General features: G+C 38.9%; 1 protein-coding gene across 12 annotated transcripts; it reads left to right on the top strand.

Moving 5' to 3' along the window:
- The first annotated feature begins 228 nt into the window (after positions 1 to 228).
- On the top strand, positions 229 to 15,884 carry LOC147138055 (cornifelin-like). 12 transcript variants are annotated; one of them, XM_086046779.1, is made up of 8 exons: positions 233 to 370; positions 477 to 580; positions 9,695 to 9,916; positions 10,061 to 10,116; positions 11,947 to 12,062; positions 12,150 to 12,337; positions 12,421 to 14,692; positions 15,636 to 15,884. In XM_086046779.1, the coding sequence occupies exons 5-7, from the start codon at positions 11,993 to 11,995 to the stop codon at positions 12,613 to 12,615; spliced, it is 453 nt and encodes a 150-aa protein (XP_085902905.1). In that variant the 5' UTR covers positions 233 to 370; positions 477 to 580; positions 9,695 to 9,916; positions 10,061 to 10,116; positions 11,947 to 11,992; the 3' UTR covers positions 12,616 to 14,692; positions 15,636 to 15,884. The 12 variants fall into 12 exon arrangements, with proteins under 12 accessions (XP_085902899.1, XP_085902905.1, XP_085902901.1 ...); XM_086046775.1 differs by having other exon boundaries at positions 9,695 to 10,122; XM_086046774.1 differs by having other exon boundaries at positions 9,695 to 10,116.
- The last annotated feature ends 1,241 nt before the right edge of the window (positions 15,885 to 17,125 follow it).

The following is a 17,125-nucleotide window of genomic DNA, read 5'->3' on the forward strand; positions in this document are numbered from 1 at the left end:
CCAAGGATACCGCAGCTATGTAAAAATGGCAGGAAAGTTACAGGTATCCAGATTTTCCCCTAAATGAGGGGTTGCCATGGCCACCACGTAGCTCAGCACTACTGCTAAAGTGCATCGCTGACTCCACTTTCCACTCTCAGGTCTCAAAAGTAGGCAGTGATTTCTGTTTTTCAAACTCAGAGATCCACCTCTATTATAACAGGTTTGTTTTTCTGTTTCGTTCATATTAGGGTCAGTTACAGCTACTGCTCATCACGGTATGCGTGACGTGTGTTTGTTGTACGACAAGAAAAAGTGTATTGCAGGCTGGAAAAGGTGTGTGGGTTTGCGATGTTGACACTGAACTGGTGGATCACAGGAGGTTTGCTAGGTGAGAAGTAGATCTTAGGTTGAAAAAAAAAGATTGGACACCGCTTACTCAAAGGTCACTGAGTTAAATACTTATTTATTTTTTTGTTTCCCTGTATGCATTCAAGTTTGGCAGCATTGTTCAGTCTATCAGTCCTACATGACTCAAGTGACACTCCTAGTTTCACATCATTCACTGCACCTGTACCAAGACCACATCAACCTTCAACAGGTGAGACTGCACATTCAGACTTTGCATCCCCTGAATTACGTGAACGCGAGATGCTGTAAAAAAAAAAAAAAATAATAATAATCAAAATACATAGTGGATATTTTGCTAATGTTTTTCATGCTCCATTTTAACCTTGAGTAGCAGCCATTGTCAGAAATTTGGCATTGTTTTCGTTTCGTTTCGTTTTATTGTGTTAACTGTTTTTATGTTTTTAATTTATAGTTTTAACTGTCTGTTTTTATGTGTCTGGTTTTTACTTTCTGTACAGCACTTTGTATGCAGCTGTGGTTATTTTAAAGTGCTCTATAAATAAAGTTGAGTTGAGATATTGCCTTGTTTGGAAATATGACCCAAAAAGCATAATGAATAATAAATGCATTTTATTTTAAATCCTGACTGTAATACAGCTCACATTGCTTTCATTAAAGAGGGAGTCAACCCAAACATATTATTTTCAAGAATATGTTCTATGCAGGCCCACCTTTTGAAAAAAGGCGATATTCCTTTTGTGGAATGAGTTAAACCCTTAACCACCCCACCAAGAAAAAAAAAACACTAGAACATTTTTGGTTTGCATTTCTTATTGCCTGAGTAATAACCACAATTTTTTTTTTCAACAGGCCTTTTAGTTTTTAAAATATTAACCTCTACCAAATAGCCGAGTTTTCATTTAACGGTTGAAGTAGGAAATTTCATACAAATACCACAAATAGCAGATAAAGTCATGTAAAATACAAATTTAGAAATAAATCAATACCAAAAAAATATTGGCCAAATATTGAGCACTTTAATTTCAACAAAGGAAAACAATGCATCAAACAAGGAAATACGTCATTTGTAAATTTTACATCCTGACCAAATCTGTATTTGAGTGCAACAGCAAAATTCTAACATTCATTACACTTGTGAATGAATGCTGATGTGCAAAACATTGATTTTTCCATTCAAAAACTAAAAGCAGAAATGGTTCAAAACATAGTAAACATTCAAATATCTTCGATATCTTATCTCAACACAAGTCAACTGTAGTGGCTCAAGATCCATATTTCTGATGGACTGACTGAAATAGTCTTGCTAGTTTTATTAACCTTCTGAAAAAGAACTCTGAGGATGGTAAAACAGGGCCAAACATGTCAAAACATTCTCTTTCCAAATGTTTCACCTCAACACACCTCATCTGTGTGATTCTGTTACCAGCACAAATGCTTTTTGAGCATTAGAAATACTTTACCTTAGCTAATATGCTACAAAACATTCCAAAACACAGGAAAACACTGCATTTCTGGCATCTCCACCTTGACACAACCTTTGGACAGAGGTTGCATCGTGCCCGCTTGTCACAGCGAAGAGGCCAGTGTCTCACGTTGTCATAGCAAACATCTGGTTGTGGTTTTGGTCATGGGGTTCTGGGGGTAAAGCCTTTCCTCTGCCATGGTAGAGAACTCAATGGTGGTCGGCCAACTCAGGAGGGTAGAATGAGCTCCAATAGTGCGGTTTGGTCATGCTGTGCGTAATGCACTTGACACCAAGGAGCTGTGCAAGCTCTGAACCAGGCCAAAACTTGTGAAGATGTGAAGAAGTTGTATCAGAAGTCAACAGACAGCTGAGGTTGTTTTATGGTTTTGGCTCATATATATTATTATTCATGATGTGCTAATGAAGATTTAAGATTTCTACAGTAGATGATGTAGAAAGGTCGATTGTTTCGATTTTTATGGCAAATAGTCAATTTTATTTACCGTAATTTGCTTTGAGGCTCAAGACACACCTTAAAGTGACAAATCAACCATTTGATTGAGCATGTTTTAAAAAAATATATATTAGAAAGAGAATTTTACTCTTTTCTGTTATCAGGTAACGCATATCTGTTTAGTAAGGCCTCTACCACTAATACCACATGAAAACAGACTCCTAGCATTCAAACTATCAGAAAAAAACGTCAAAATGTCTTGGATGATTTTCATGATACGACTTTGTAGTTGGTAGACAAGTATGGAAGTAAATCTGTGCCATCAGAGTTTGAATTCGAATTTCTAACACTGATTATTTTTCCCATCGAATTTCTAACACTGAATTTTTTTACCATCAAAATTCCGAACACCGATTTTTTTTCAGCACTGAAATTCAACATGTAAAAAATTTCACCTGCAAAAATTCAGCTGAAAATAATTCACCTGCAAAATATTCGCCAGCAAAAAAAATTCAACCACAAGTTCAGAAATCTGTGAAAATTACAGCTGAGTCCAAACTTTTGTCTCCGCATTAATGGTTTATTTGAGTGTAGAAACTGTTGACAAGAAATACATTGTCACTTGCACCAAATTTAGCATATATAACTGACCACATTTTTCAATGAAAATGGAGCTTCACAGATGTTTTGTGAAAATAAAAAGAGCTTTAAATTCTGTAACTATATGAAAATAAAATCAGTTCACCTTTGAACAACTTCACCATGTTTTTCATCTTTTTTCAAGTTATACTTCCAATACAACAATTAAGACAATGAGTCTTTGAGGTGGGCTCCATACTGTCAGATGAATCCCAACAAGCTTAAAAACTATAAACAAACATTTGAGCTACAACAACCTTGCCTGACAAGTGTAATTACAGGCCCAGCTGCCACTCACACTCCTGTATGGCAACTGAAAATACAGGCCGATATGTCATGTTTATATTTATTCCTTGTAATTACATTGAATAGAAGATGAGCCACCACCTTAATGGGGAAGTCAACCCAAACTTTTTTTTCAAGAACATATTGTATGCAGGCCCACGAGTTTGTGGAATAAGAGTTAATCCACACGTTTTTAGCCATCTCAGTGGGCGGCCACTTTGTCACTTCCATCAACTGAAAATGACATCACAGTTGCTCAGGGCTCAGGTAATCACCAATCACAGCTCACCTGTTTTCTGAAGCTGAGCCATGATTGGTCGTTATCTGAGTCCTGAGCACTGTGATGTCAACATAAGTGACAAAATGGCCGCCCCCTGAGATGACTAAAAACGGGTGGATTTTTCTGCTTAACTCATTCTCCACAAACACAATATTAATCAGAATGGCTTGTGTCAACTAGTGGGCCGGCATAGAACATATCCTTGAAAAAAAAATGTTTGGTTGACTTCCTTTTTAAGAGAAGTGAACCTGCCATTAGCTATGAACTGTCGCAGATAGCCCGATATGGTAGCACTTGGGTTTAGTGGAATCGTCATCGCTGTCTTCTTCACAATGTCATGTAAGTTGCTGAAGAAGCACCTGCATTGAAAAAAATAGCATGAGAAAGACTATGTTTTATTCTTACATGCTTTTTGCGTTCTTTGATCAAAGATAACCGATTGATACCCATGATGTCACTTGTCGGAAGTGTTATGTAGGAAGATACAGATAAAGAACAAGACTGAAAAGTTAACGAACCGTAATAGCAGGTGACCAGGTATGAACTGGAATATTTACTACAAATATGAAACTAAAATATCAGAATATCTAAAGGTAACTGGAAAGGACCTATAGAAAATACAATACAATAATACAAAATACAACCTCATTTGTTTTGTAATCATCTTGAAAGAGTTATCAAATCCTACTACATTTTCATTGCATAATTTAACATTAGTGAAAGGATAATAATACCGGTATACAAAATATTATACGATGACTGCCCTATCATCAACACAAAAAAAGTCACAACTGTACCACAAACCAGCTACGGTACTGGCCTTTGAAGGGACGGTGGGGCCGGGATGGCCATGTTTTCACGTTCATTTTATATATTTTTTGATCAGAGTTGTCATTTTCTATTTTATCAATAATTTGGGAGGAATTAAGAAATAAGTGACTCCATGAATAATGCCTCTTTTTAATGAGGAAAATGGCCGCGCCCCTTATCGTTCTATCCATGTTCGGTCGGAGTCACTGGAGGAACCGATTACAAACCCTCCATTGGAAATCATTGTACTTTCATTGCTTATAACGTCCAAAAACGGCGATCAATTGGCACCAAAATTTATGTGGACATCTCTACTAATGCCCACTTCAACATATCAAAAGGATTAACCTCTCCGTGGCTGATTTATATGAGGATGAGGAAATGTGGAAATGAGCAGAGCTACATAGGCTGGAACCAGCGCACACTGCTTCTTTGCTAAAAAAAACAAAAAAAAACAAAACACTGCTTCTTGGCTGATCACGATGAGCGAAGCATTTAAAACCAGTCAGGATATTTACAGAGACTGAAGTGGAAATGAGTAGACGTGCATATTTATTTGGATGAGGAATGGCCCCATTTTCTCGACCGACAACACCGCCGTCCGATTTGGAACGTAAACAGCCGAAAAGGTACGTTCCAATGCTGCCACACTCGGTTGTGGAGTCAGCCTTGCTGGAACATTTTGTTCGCTGAACATTGACGCTTGTTCGATGAGGGCTTACCTCACTCTCTGGCGGCTCTCTGTCAGACAACGCACGCGACTGCTTTGGAGGCAACCCCGCGACTTGAAGGTCGACGCAGGCTGGACGCAGAGTAAGGAGCTAATGTTATTGTGCCTTTTGTTTTAACGACCTGAAGCTAGTTGTTGCTATTAGCCGTCCCATTATACTACCTTTAGCCGGGCAGGGAAGAGCGGGGCGTAAAGCTCCAATCTGCCTGCTGCTGCTGCAAGCCGCCGTCTCCCTCCTGAGGGTTGACACGAGTTTAGCGTCGCTAAATGTCCGAAATATAACCAGTCGGGGTTTGTGTGCGCATTCATGCTCTTGTCCGCTTCAGCTTGTGAAAGTGGAGGAGCAATCGCCACAGTATTTTTGATTTTTTGGAGGTGATCATGATGAGATCACGTTTTAGGTCAATAAATCCAAACTATTGTGCAGAACACTTTTATATTTTCACAGGTTGAAGTGGACAAGAGTAGTAATGTGCATTTGCATTTTGGTGGAGATCAGTAGCCGTTTTAGACAACAGAACTGACAAAGCGAGCAATATTACCACGCTTGGCTCCCTCCCGCGAGGTGCGCAGCTGAGACAGAAAACATAACATAAGCCACGCCCCAAAAAGAGGCGGGGAAAATTGTTGTAAAACTAATCACAAAAAAAGCCCTTAAATCACTACAGTCTTTTGAGGTGGCCATTTTAGTACTAATGTCAATTTTACATGCAAACCTATTATATAAGTGCCAATGTTAAGCTCACCCAAGTGTAACTTTAATGACTGTTACCATATTCTGATTGACAAAAATGAGGACACTTGAAGTACGCCTCCTCTGTAGATATAAGTCATGCAACACAATTCAGGCTTAGTCAACATCCTTTTTATTACTTGTTTTATGTTGACATCCTTGACGATGCCGAAATAACAATAATAAAAATCTCTCAAACTCGTTAGGATACACCCTGTCGCTCCGGAATGGGACAATCATTCATTCTAAACACTTTTGTTTCAAATGTCTGCCATTGAGAGAGAACGAAGTCGAATGCGGGCCACTGCAGAAAGTCGAGGTGACAATGTCACTAGCAGGTGAGCTGCCGACATGAGCGGCCCCACGTAACGGCATAGAGTCATTCATGGGGCGAGCTTGTCCCCCACCCCCAACCTCCCCCGTGTGCTATGTTACGCAGTTTTCACGAACGCCACCTCGAAAAAAGTTCAATGCAGCTATTGTTTTATCAAGTCGGCTTAATGTGCAACATGTAAAGTAATAACTATTACTCAATTTTACGAACACAAAACGCTAATAGAATAAACGAACTCACCGCGGGACCACCACTTGCGCTGGGAGATATTGTACAACCTCTTCTTCCGTGTCGGGAATCACTTGACCAGCGGACCTAAACCTGATTGGTTGGACGTTGGATGACTTGACACGGGGATCAATTGCTCCTCCTTAAATACGCGGACTATGTAACTGAATTTTTTGCATCTTCCTTTTTTGCAGGCGATTTTTTTGCAGTTGATTTTTTTTTGGTAGTTGAATTTTTTTAGCAGGGGAATTTTTTTCAGGTGAATTTTTGCAGGCGAAATTTTTAACATGGTGAATTTCACTGCTGAAAAAAATTCAGTGTTAGGAATTTTGATGGTAAAAAAATTCAGCGTTAGAAATTCGAATTCAAACTGCGATGGCACAGACTTACTTCCATAGAGGAGGAAGACTGGCCTATTCCTGCCACAATGCTACCTGATGGCAAGCTAAAGAAAGCTTTGCATAATTTATCATATTAAAAAAAATTAATAAAATAATGTTATTTTATTATCAAAAGTGCTTCCTGTTTCTTTAACGCACTACTCTAGTCTATCTTTTATTGTCCCATTCATCATTCCCACTAATCCAGCAATTTGAGGGGGGCAAGCACCATAATTCTCAGATCAATGTGAACCATCACTCCTATCTCTAACCACAATTTGTTTAACAAAATGGGTACCATTATCATTGTATGTCTTCTAGAAATACCATATCTGGGGATTATATCCCTGAAAAAGTGCTTTTGCCACCGTCAATGTGTCTGGATGTTTGGTAGGGAATAGCTCTATCCATTCTGAAAATGCATCTACGATGACCAAACAATATATATATATATTTTTTTCCTCCTCTTGCTTCAATTCAAAGAAAATCATGAATAATTTGAAATGGATATTTCGGTAATGTGGTACGTGGCCTCAAGTTACCCTGTGCATTGTGTCTTGCACATGTCAAACATGCCCTACAAGCATGCCGAACAGAAATTCTTGGAATAAGAATTAAAGTCATAAGTAGTATAATGTTGACTTATCAGGATCATTCAGCAGACCATATGAATGGATTTCTTTTTCGGCTGCTGGACCTTCCCTTTGGAATGACCTCCCATTGGATGTTAGGCAACCCCCCTTTTCTGTCCATTTTTAAAACCCAGTTGAAGACACATGTCTATTCTATGGTTTTTGATCACACCAGCAATTTTCGTCTCTTTTCCGGTGTCTATTGTATATAGTGTTATACGTTAATTTATTGATTCCACTTGTTCTATTATGGCCTTTTTATTGTATTGTATGTAAAGTGCTTTGTTACAGCCCTAACTGTTATGAAATGCGCCATATAAATACAATTGTATTGTATTGTATTGCAAAATAAGTCAGCTGTTTGGTCATACATAGATGTCATTTTTTTAAAGTTGGACCTATTTTTAAGTAATCACTTCAACCCTTGAATTATGATTTGATGATATGATTTATAAAGAGTTTTCTTTAGATTAATTAATATAGGCGAAAGCAATTTTTAAATAGCTGTCCACTGTAGTGACCACTGTGCTTGAAAGGGTTAATTGTAAATATGCCCTTGTGTAAATTTGTATGCCTTTTACTGTTAACACATGCGTTTGTCCTGTAGCTGCGTCTTCAGTTGTCTTAACCGCAAATGCGTTCCCATGGGACACACTGTCTGTGCCTGATGTGTGCGTTGCACACTTGCAGACGGCTAGAGTGTGTGTGCCAGTTGTATTGCGTCTAAAAGCTTCGATAAGAGTTCTGCATGCATAGCTGGCTTGCCGTTGATGTTATCATGTCTCTTCTCATCCAATACCATGCAAAGATGTGTTATTGCGGCAAACGCAAAAACTGGAGTTATTTCTGCCAACTCCTGGCAATCATGTCTTGCTCCATCCTCAAGAAGTAGTAACAATGTTAATGTGGCTGGGTTCAACATCGTGCATCTCTTTAGTCAGATGTTGTCGCAATAACAGCGTGGTCATACAAGTTAAATGTCTCGCTAGTGATAAAAGATCATGGTCGTTTGTTAAAACAATGCAGAGACTGCACGCGGCTCTCTCAAAATCAGGGGATGGAACAAAATGATGGTTGCACTTAAAAAAAAACAACAACTGGAAACTGAGGCACCCATCCATTGCTGCACTTGTTTGTACAGCAATGGATGCTGCAATAACTGCTCTTACACAGTGCGGCAATGCACTGTCCAATTCGAAAGAAAAATATACCATTAGTTTCATTTTGTCTCTATGGTGCTGCACCAAAACTGAGGTAAAAAAAAATTACCTTGACAATCTAGCAACTGAATAAGGGGTCGCTAAGATATAATGCTGTGCTTAACACTAAAACTTGTTTTATTTCACAAAAAAAATACGTTCGTGCTCCATCGGTCTACCTTAAAGGGGATGTCATTTGAGGTCTTCCCCATACATTATCTTACCAATGATTCCCGCATAATTTGGAACCCAGATTCAGCAATGATTTGTTAGACCTAAAAATGACATCATCCGCTCCTTTGTTTGAGGTTTTGGAGCCAGGAGAATATCATTCTTTTTTCTATTCCCCACTACAGTACAACAATTTTTCCAGCACTAAGATTGCGTACCAAATATTTGACTTGTTGTTTCTACATTCGTAGTTTATTTTTGCTTACTTTGTGATCTTCTTCAGCCAAATGTTATAATAATGAACAAGAATTGTTCCGCCTTGTCGCAGGGTCAGACAAGAGAGGAGCAGAGGGCCCAGGTGCCCCTCCCTGATGTCTGCGCCGCCGCTCAAGTCACATTACCTTCGTTTCTTACTTTTTGCCCATTAAACGCTTCTGCTATAGGATTGATTCCTGTAACACGGCTACTTTATGTGTAATTACCTTAACCATTAAAAACGTGTTCAGCTATCGATGTGTCTAAATATTGGATCTTATCAGGATCCATTTTTTCAACAAACGTCTAATCCTTACATTGCTTTTTATGATTTAAATTTACCAGCCATTTTCCCCATTGTATAGACAATTTGGTTCAGTTTGCTAACACCTAGGGTGTTCTAAAAACTGGATTTTTATCAGCAGGACAGCAATTCAAATTTCCTGTTAATCAATGTAAAAGGTTGAAGTGAGACTTCAACTCTTTCAAGATGATTACAAAGTGAGACTTCAACCTTTTCAGGTGGGGAATTCTTGCTTCTGCATCCACACCAGTCTGCTGTTCATAATCCTACTACATTATATGGAATAAAACACCTAGTGGTATTTTAATTCCCAATCACTCTGTTCACTTACACACTTCACACAGGGTTTCACCAACAATTTGCGCAAACACACATAGAATTTAAGTGTACACAGGACTTCGCCATCCTTTTCTTTTTCACAGTTTTTTTTTTTTCCTCGTTTAGTTCTTATTTAAAGTCGTGAGTTTCCTACTCACCCAGAGATGTCTTGACTCCTCCGGCTTCCCGTCAACCTTCAGTTCCCAGAAGTGGAGCCAAAGACCAGTCCCAGAAAGGGTCTTAGAGCCGTGGCCACGGACTTTACCTGGAGGTTGACTCTACAGCTGAAAACTTCAGGCATATAGGGATCCGGCTCGAAGGACCAATTTAATGTCAGGTTCACACCAAGTGAGGCATTAGTAAACAACGCACACAATGAGGAGAGAAGACATTCGGCACAATATTGTCTTTTTTCTTGCAAGGAGAGCGCAGGGAAGTGTACTATTACAGTTCCTAAAACCCTCTACCCGGCTCCTCTTTTTGTTTTCTCAGGAGGCCCTGATTACAAAGGTGTTCCAGCTCTAAAGGAATGGGGAGCGAAAGCAGCTGTAACAGTCTGAACTTGTTTTGTCTACGTGTGTGTGTGTGTGTGTGTGAGCCTCATACATATGTGGAAGCACACCAAGCAAGTCGGGCCTAGATATGGAAAAAGTTAAAGCTAAACCCACAAGCTAATTAAAAATGAAAATAAATTATATATTATAGTAAATAATATAACCTACGAACAATTATTCTATCAGTTACCAAGTGGCAGACATGGCTAAATAAGTTTGAGTGAAGTTAGACACCTCTCCTATTAAAATAGTGACTCAAAATGTGCTAAACCATTTAGTCGAGGGTTTAGGAAACAAAATCCACCTGTTTTTAGCCATCTCAGGGGGCGGTCATTTTGTCACTTCTGTCGACTGAAAATGACATCACAGTTGCTCAGAGCTCAGATAACAACCAATCATGGCACAGCTTCAGAAAAAAGGTGAGTTGTGATTGGCCGTTACCTGAACCCTGAGCAATTAACTGTGTGTCATTTTCAGTCGACAGAAGTGACAAAATGGCCGCCTCCGGAGATGGCTAAAAACAGTTGGATTTGGCCGCTTAACTCATATTTCATATTAATCATATTGCCTTGTTTCAACTAGTACGCCTGCACATATTCTTGAAAAAAAAAAAAAAAAAAAAAGACGTTTGGGTTGACTTCTCTTTAAGGAGCCCGCATTCTACAAAGTGTATTAACCATCAAGTTTATAAAAATGTTTTACGTTTTCAAGGGAGAATAAACACTGACACTCTATTTAACGCTTAAATTCACACTTAAATTGTGGAACACACTTTCTTTTAAGACAAGAGCTGCCTCTTCAGTGGACACAGAAAAGACATTATAAAAAAAAACATTTAAAGACATGTTTCAGTCTGGCATTCCAGTAGGGCTGTTTGATTTTGCCTAATAAGAAAATCCCGATTATTTTCCATCAAACCCGATTTTACGATTACGATTTCTTTGTAAAATAAAAAATAATGAAAAATGAAGTATTCTGAATATCTTTTATTCAAACTTAATTTGTCTTTCTTTGAACTCAAAATGCCAGTCAATTTAACTTAATACACACAAAAAAATCCATTGGGATTAACAGCATTTTACTTACACAATAGATTTCAGATCTGTTCTTAATCAAACCAATAATGAAAGAAGAAAGTGCATATACCATCTGAAACGAAATCATCAACATGAGAGAAGGTAGACAGTCAAGTCTGAACCAAACAGTCTGTCAGCAAGTCATTTTGCCAACCAGCTAGTGACTAGCCTTTCACCTTTCTCCCTGGTTTTACTTAAACATAAAATCAATGATTAGTGCATAACTGTCACTCAATAATACAATGCACTGTCAAGCTTAAGTACAGATGCATAGTCATGACCAGAGGTCCGTTGTAGAGGAGAAAAAAAAAGGGATGCCTTTCAGACGTTGAGTTACTTCATCACGGGTTGTATTGTACATGTGGGGGCACACACTACACTCCGGACCTATTTTTGCCCTATTTATTAACTAAACGCTCACTTGCCTGAGCAAATAGCAGAATCGCCGGTAGCTATAGACAGTTGTCGTTGTTTCGCGCTCGTGGGAGGAAGCGGAAATGATAGATACACCAAAAATAACAAAATCGAACGTGCCGATTTGAACGTTTTTAACATAGTTTTATCCAGAAAATTTGGTTACGGTTCAAAATCGCTTAATCGAGCAGCCCTACATTCCAGTATGTATTTTAAATAGATTTGTTTTTCCTTGTATAAATTGTAAAATTGTGTCTCACTTTGGGAGTTCTATCTGTGAAGTGTTTATAAATCAAATGTGTTCACTCTGCACTCTTGTTCTTTTTCCTATAAGGCTCTATAAGGCTATAAGGTGTTGTGCTCAAGTTGCCCAAAGAGAGATGGCCTCCCAACCAGCACTCACAGAATGGAATACTGACCTCTTGGACTGCTTTGAAAGTGGCAGTACTTGTAAGAAACGTTAACGCAAACAGGATCAGACCCCCAAATCTCAAGACAGGTTTCACACTGATATCTTCAATTTTTGTTTTTGCTCAGGCTGCTACGGTTTCTGGTGCTGCCCTTGCATGGCATGCACAGTGGCAGGGAGATATGGCGAGAACCGATGTCTCCCATTGTGTGACATCTTCAGCCCTGCCGTGTGCGTCATTTGTGATATCCCTCTGTTTGTGCCCCCCGCAGCCTTGTCTCTGAGAGCAAGCATGCGAAGCAAATTTGGCATTAAGGTAAGGTGGAACTGGAAGCCATTTGTGAAAAGTGCAGATTGATTCCCACTTTGAATGCACACTGTACTTTTCTCCCATCCCAGGGTTCTCTCTGCAAGGACATCCTTGCTTCCTGTTTTTGCGTGTGGTGTAGCTGGTGTCAGATGCACCGCGAGCTTAAATACCGAAGCACACCTCCAACTGTCATTAACGTGGTCAACCAGACTGTCATCTCGCAGCCTCCTCCTGTGATGATGGTGAACCAAATCCCAGCACCTCCTTATTACGGTCACAACTAAGACGCATCAAATGCAGCTTTGAGGTGGACTTATTTACTATCAGTTTGTACTTTATTCATTTGTTTCTTCTTACTTAATGATAATCTATCAACGACTGTAACAACCCCTGTAAGAGATTAATTTTCATATTTTTGACGGAAAAGAGAATCATGCAAGAAAATGCTTCAGTATTTACTAGCGCTGATAACAGGAATTAGTACAAGAAAAAGTTATTTACCAACATCAGTAACGGCAAGCAAACCTCCTTTGCTTGCCTTCTGTCACATAGCTTGCACATTTTAATGCACTTGACATCAGTTCAGGGAGGAAACTAGTAAACGCATAAAGACTGTGGACATTGGACAACAAACAAAATTACTACAGTAAATGTTTTTAATGCATCATATACACTTTAATCAACACATTTGATTAAAATCCAAATTTATTTAAAATTTTATCCAAATATATTTACAAATACTATAGAATCCCTGAAAAACGGCTCTAATTTCTAAATAGTGAATGTTACATTTTTGTGAAATAAAAAAAAAAAAAAGTCCACTCCATTCACACCTTGTCTGTTTTATTTCAAATTCCTTTCGTCAAATCATACAACCTGTCATGCTACAAACACTTCTCGACCCAAGTGCATGCAAGTTTACATACATGTAATTGGTTGACCATGTCATACTGCATGTTTTTTGTTGTAAATCCTTTGCATAAGCTACAACACGTTAATGAGCTATTTTCAGCTACCTCCTGGCTATCATAATATAGATCAAGGGTCACCAATATGGTGGACACAAGGGAGCTTCCAAGGACAACATAATTGAAAACCAGCTCACCAAGGATGGGACACTGTAGTTTCCTAGAAATGCTGTAGACATTCCGATTTATTACACTTATTACTTACATGACACTCACTTGTTAATTAGCCTGCTATTTTGAAGTTCAAAGTTTTTATGTTCTCCGCTTTAACGTGGAACCAGCCAGACTTCACAGATAGCAGTCAGTTATGGGCCAATTCCGGCTGTCTTCCACAAGTGTCGGCTGACAGACGGACGGATGAACTGTGTATGCGCCAGACCCCGGGCCAATGATTTTTATACAGTCCATGGCCCATTACCACAATGTTACTTTTGTCCCACAGGGTTTTCTGAGTGTGCAATACACAAGATGCCGTTGTCGGGTCACAACAGTTGAACAACGCGCAGGCTCTGACGCACAGCCGCCACTTTTTAAAAGAAAATCCAAAGGCGGCATATGGAAGGTTTCATCGACTGCATTACATGAAGTCAATATGTAATGCATTTTTTTTTTCAATAGCATGTCATAAATGTTTCCCATACAAATGTTTCCCGGTACATTTTGTTCGTTTTTAAAATTTGCCCATGTTTTTTCATAGGCTGATTTGTCCCTCAACCTGCACCACATCATATGAGAGGTATAGCTTCTTTTAAAAGTTTGTGTAGGACTTTTGACCATGGATAGAAGGACTGTGAGAAAGCGGGTTGTAGAAAAAAAAAAAAAAAAGTCAGCTTCTTGATAGCTTCCTTTCAGGGTGAAAATGAGACTGTGCATGAGGAACATCATTCTGCAGCTGAGCCTCATCTGAGTCAGCATACTCGGATGGCCGAGCAGATGATGTACATGAAAATGTATGTGGTGATTCTTTAGATACAACATTCAAAAGTACCATGTCACATCCACACACACGTGCATAAACCTACACACTCACACCCAAATTAATCATACTTAATAACAAATGCTTTACATGCACATGTACACTTAATATACACAAACATGTGATGTGTAATTCTCAAATTTTCAGCCCTGTGGCCACATTGACCTAAACAGATATTAATTAATACATGTTGCAGGGCCCTCTCTCAACCTAATGATCTGTCATCAGACACTCAAAAAAAACTTTGTTCCTTTAAGATAAACCACCTGACTCTTATTGGGGGATGTGATGTCAAAGACACAGTTTGGCGTCAAATGAAATAAACGATCTCAAACAGCCTGGCAACGGAGACTAATTGGAGAGGAGTAAATGGAAAAACATCAATGGCTTCCCTCCAATTACAGGATGTCCTAATCGGTAAATATGCAGATTATCATTACTTTTCAAATTTCTGTTGTGTCGTATACAATTCCATTGAAGTTGTTAGTGTAAAATGTAAATAAAACAGAAAGCAATCATTTGCTAATTCTTTCCAAACTATATTCAATTCAATATACTACAAAGACAAGCAATTTCCTGTTCAAACTGATGAATGTTAGTTTTTTTGTCCCTACATCAACAGACACAAGTTGTAGCTATGCATGGCAGAGTTTGAACTTGCATCTGTAGATGTAGCGACAAACTGTTTTAACTGACAATTGTTTTCTGATGCCAGTTTTTAATGGAGTGCCATGTGAGGGCTCAAACTTCATGGGCATTCAATGTCGGTTTTTGGTCTTCCTGCTTATGTTCAGAAAAATCTCCAGATTCTCTGAAGCTTTGTAGCACTGTAAATAATTAAATCATTCAATTCTTTGAAATTGTATGTTGTGAAACATTGTTCTTTATATATTGTCCTGTTTGTTCAAGCAGTTGTTCACAGTGAAAATCCTCACTCTTTCTTTGCTTGTGAACAACTAAGCCTTTCGGTGATGCTGCTTTTAGATCCAATGATGACACCAACATTTCCAAACAGGTATTTTTTTTTTTTTTTTTTTTTTTAGCATTCCTCAACCCTCCCAATCTTTTGTTGCCCCATCCTAGCTTTTTCGGAACGTGTTGCAGACATCAAATTCATATAACAGAATATTTGCAAAACAACAATAACATTCATCAGTTTGAACATGAAATATCTTGTCTTTGTAGTGTATTCAAATGAATATAGCTTGAATAGGATTTACAAATTATTGCATTCTGTCTTTATTTACATTCTACATGACATCCCAACTTCAATGGAATTAGGGTTGTAAATTTGGCACATTGTATTTGTCTTGTACTAAATGTTTTTTTTTTTTTTTTTTTTACTGTTTGTCCATATCAGCTGCTGTCAGAAAGAACCCTCTCACAACACAGCCCCCCCAACATGAAATTGAGAGCTACATGAAGAGATGGTTGCAGATGGCAGCAGACAGAGAAGGGGGAAGAAAGTGGCGATTCAAGATAGCTGAGACAGTTTAAAGTAGGGGTTAAAGTCTGGAATTTTGTATGTTTCTAATGGGTTATTTGTTTAACTCTAATTGTTGTTGCTGTTTTGAGTAATAAATTAATCACCTTGGTGATTGAAAGTTAATTGAGCATAGTGTGTTCATGTAGGCTTTTAATTTTAACACAAACACCTATGCACATTGACACATATCAGGTCTTGTGTTGCACTAACTTCTATTTCCCATACGTATTTTTGCATTTTCCATTGGTTTTTCTGAAATGCTGAAACGTGATACCTAGGGTATTTAATTAACATTCAAAGCAGGGGTCACTAGCCATCTTATCACACTTTTTTTCTCTCCATCCAACAACTGAATCAAAGTCAGACTGCACCAATAAGGTGATTGTATCTACATTTTTAACAGAAACCTGGAGTGTCATGTTTCAGCATTTTAGAAATACTAATGAAAGAAGACACGGATGGGACTCAAGATCTCCATGACAACACCGCAGCCTTTCATGCGGTGCATGGGCCAGCAACACAAATTTATAATTGAGATCAGTGTATAGCATATGGGCCGGAGCTGGGCCAGCAGGAGATTTTTCATTTGATACCGGTATGTAGTGTCTGGGCCAGAGGTGGGCCAAATAATTATACGTATAATAAGACAGTATGTGGACCGGATCCTTTTTCTATTGTTATAAACACGCTGGGCCATGTCTGGCCCATCAATGCAACCTTAAGTCAAAATGTATATACGCCAAACTTGGCCCGTGGAACCAGCCGTATACTGGGCCAGAAGAAACAAGCATGTGTCCCACGTATAAGCCGGATGAATTTTGCTAGCTGGGTTGTGTCAAGTGTACTCGATCAGCCAAGCACTTAATACTGGTGTGAAATGGTTTAGTTATGTCATTCTTATAGGTTAGCTTAGTAAGTAGCAAGGCTTCTCCGTCCTTCCGCCTCATCCCTTCGTGAGAACGATTCTTGTCAGAAATGTACTGCGGCATTGGCTACCACGGAGGATATGATTACTGACTTAGGAGTGACTGCGCAATGTGACTCTAGCAACGAGCTTGCCTCGGCCTCAAACTTCCCGAGGTAGATAATGTGAGCGACGTGCATGCAGCCATCCCAGTGAAGCTTTGTGGAACCGTTTCGCTGATTGATTCTCAGTCTTGCTATTCAATGTGTTCTGGTGATGTGCAAAATACTAATTTTGCCTCGCAAACTACAATGTGAGAAACCACTTATTTCGAGCCTTGATTTATCAGTTCCCTACTTGGTTCCAGTAGCAGGGAACCAGCCGGTTACTGGACTACTTGGTTCATCCCCCCGTGAGCCGTCACCTTATCGTGGTGGAGGGGTTTGTGCGCCCCAATGAT

This window comes from Filicampus tigris, chromosome 12 (genome assembly GCF_054856515.1).
Source record: "Filicampus tigris isolate MCC_2025a chromosome 12, RoL_Ftig_1.0, whole genome shotgun sequence".
NCBI classification, from domain to species: Eukaryota; Metazoa; Chordata; class Actinopteri; order Syngnathiformes; family Syngnathidae; genus Filicampus; species Filicampus tigris.

What these genes read in the sequence shown, in the direction of transcription:
- LOC147138055 (XM_086046772.1), top strand. Translation starts at nt 11,909, where the DNA reads ATGTGTTCACTCTGCACTCTTGTTCTTTTTCCTATAAGGCTCTATAAG. An exon ending in CTTTGAAAGTGGCAGTACTT is followed by an intron (nt 12,063 to 12,149) that starts GTAAGAAACGTT and finishes GTTTTTGCTCAG; the next exon opens with GCTGCTACGGTTTCTGGTGC. An exon ending in GAAGCAAATTTGGCATTAAG is followed by an intron (nt 12,338 to 12,420) that starts GTAAGGTGGAAC and finishes CTCCCATCCCAG; the next exon opens with GGTTCTCTCTGCAAGGACAT.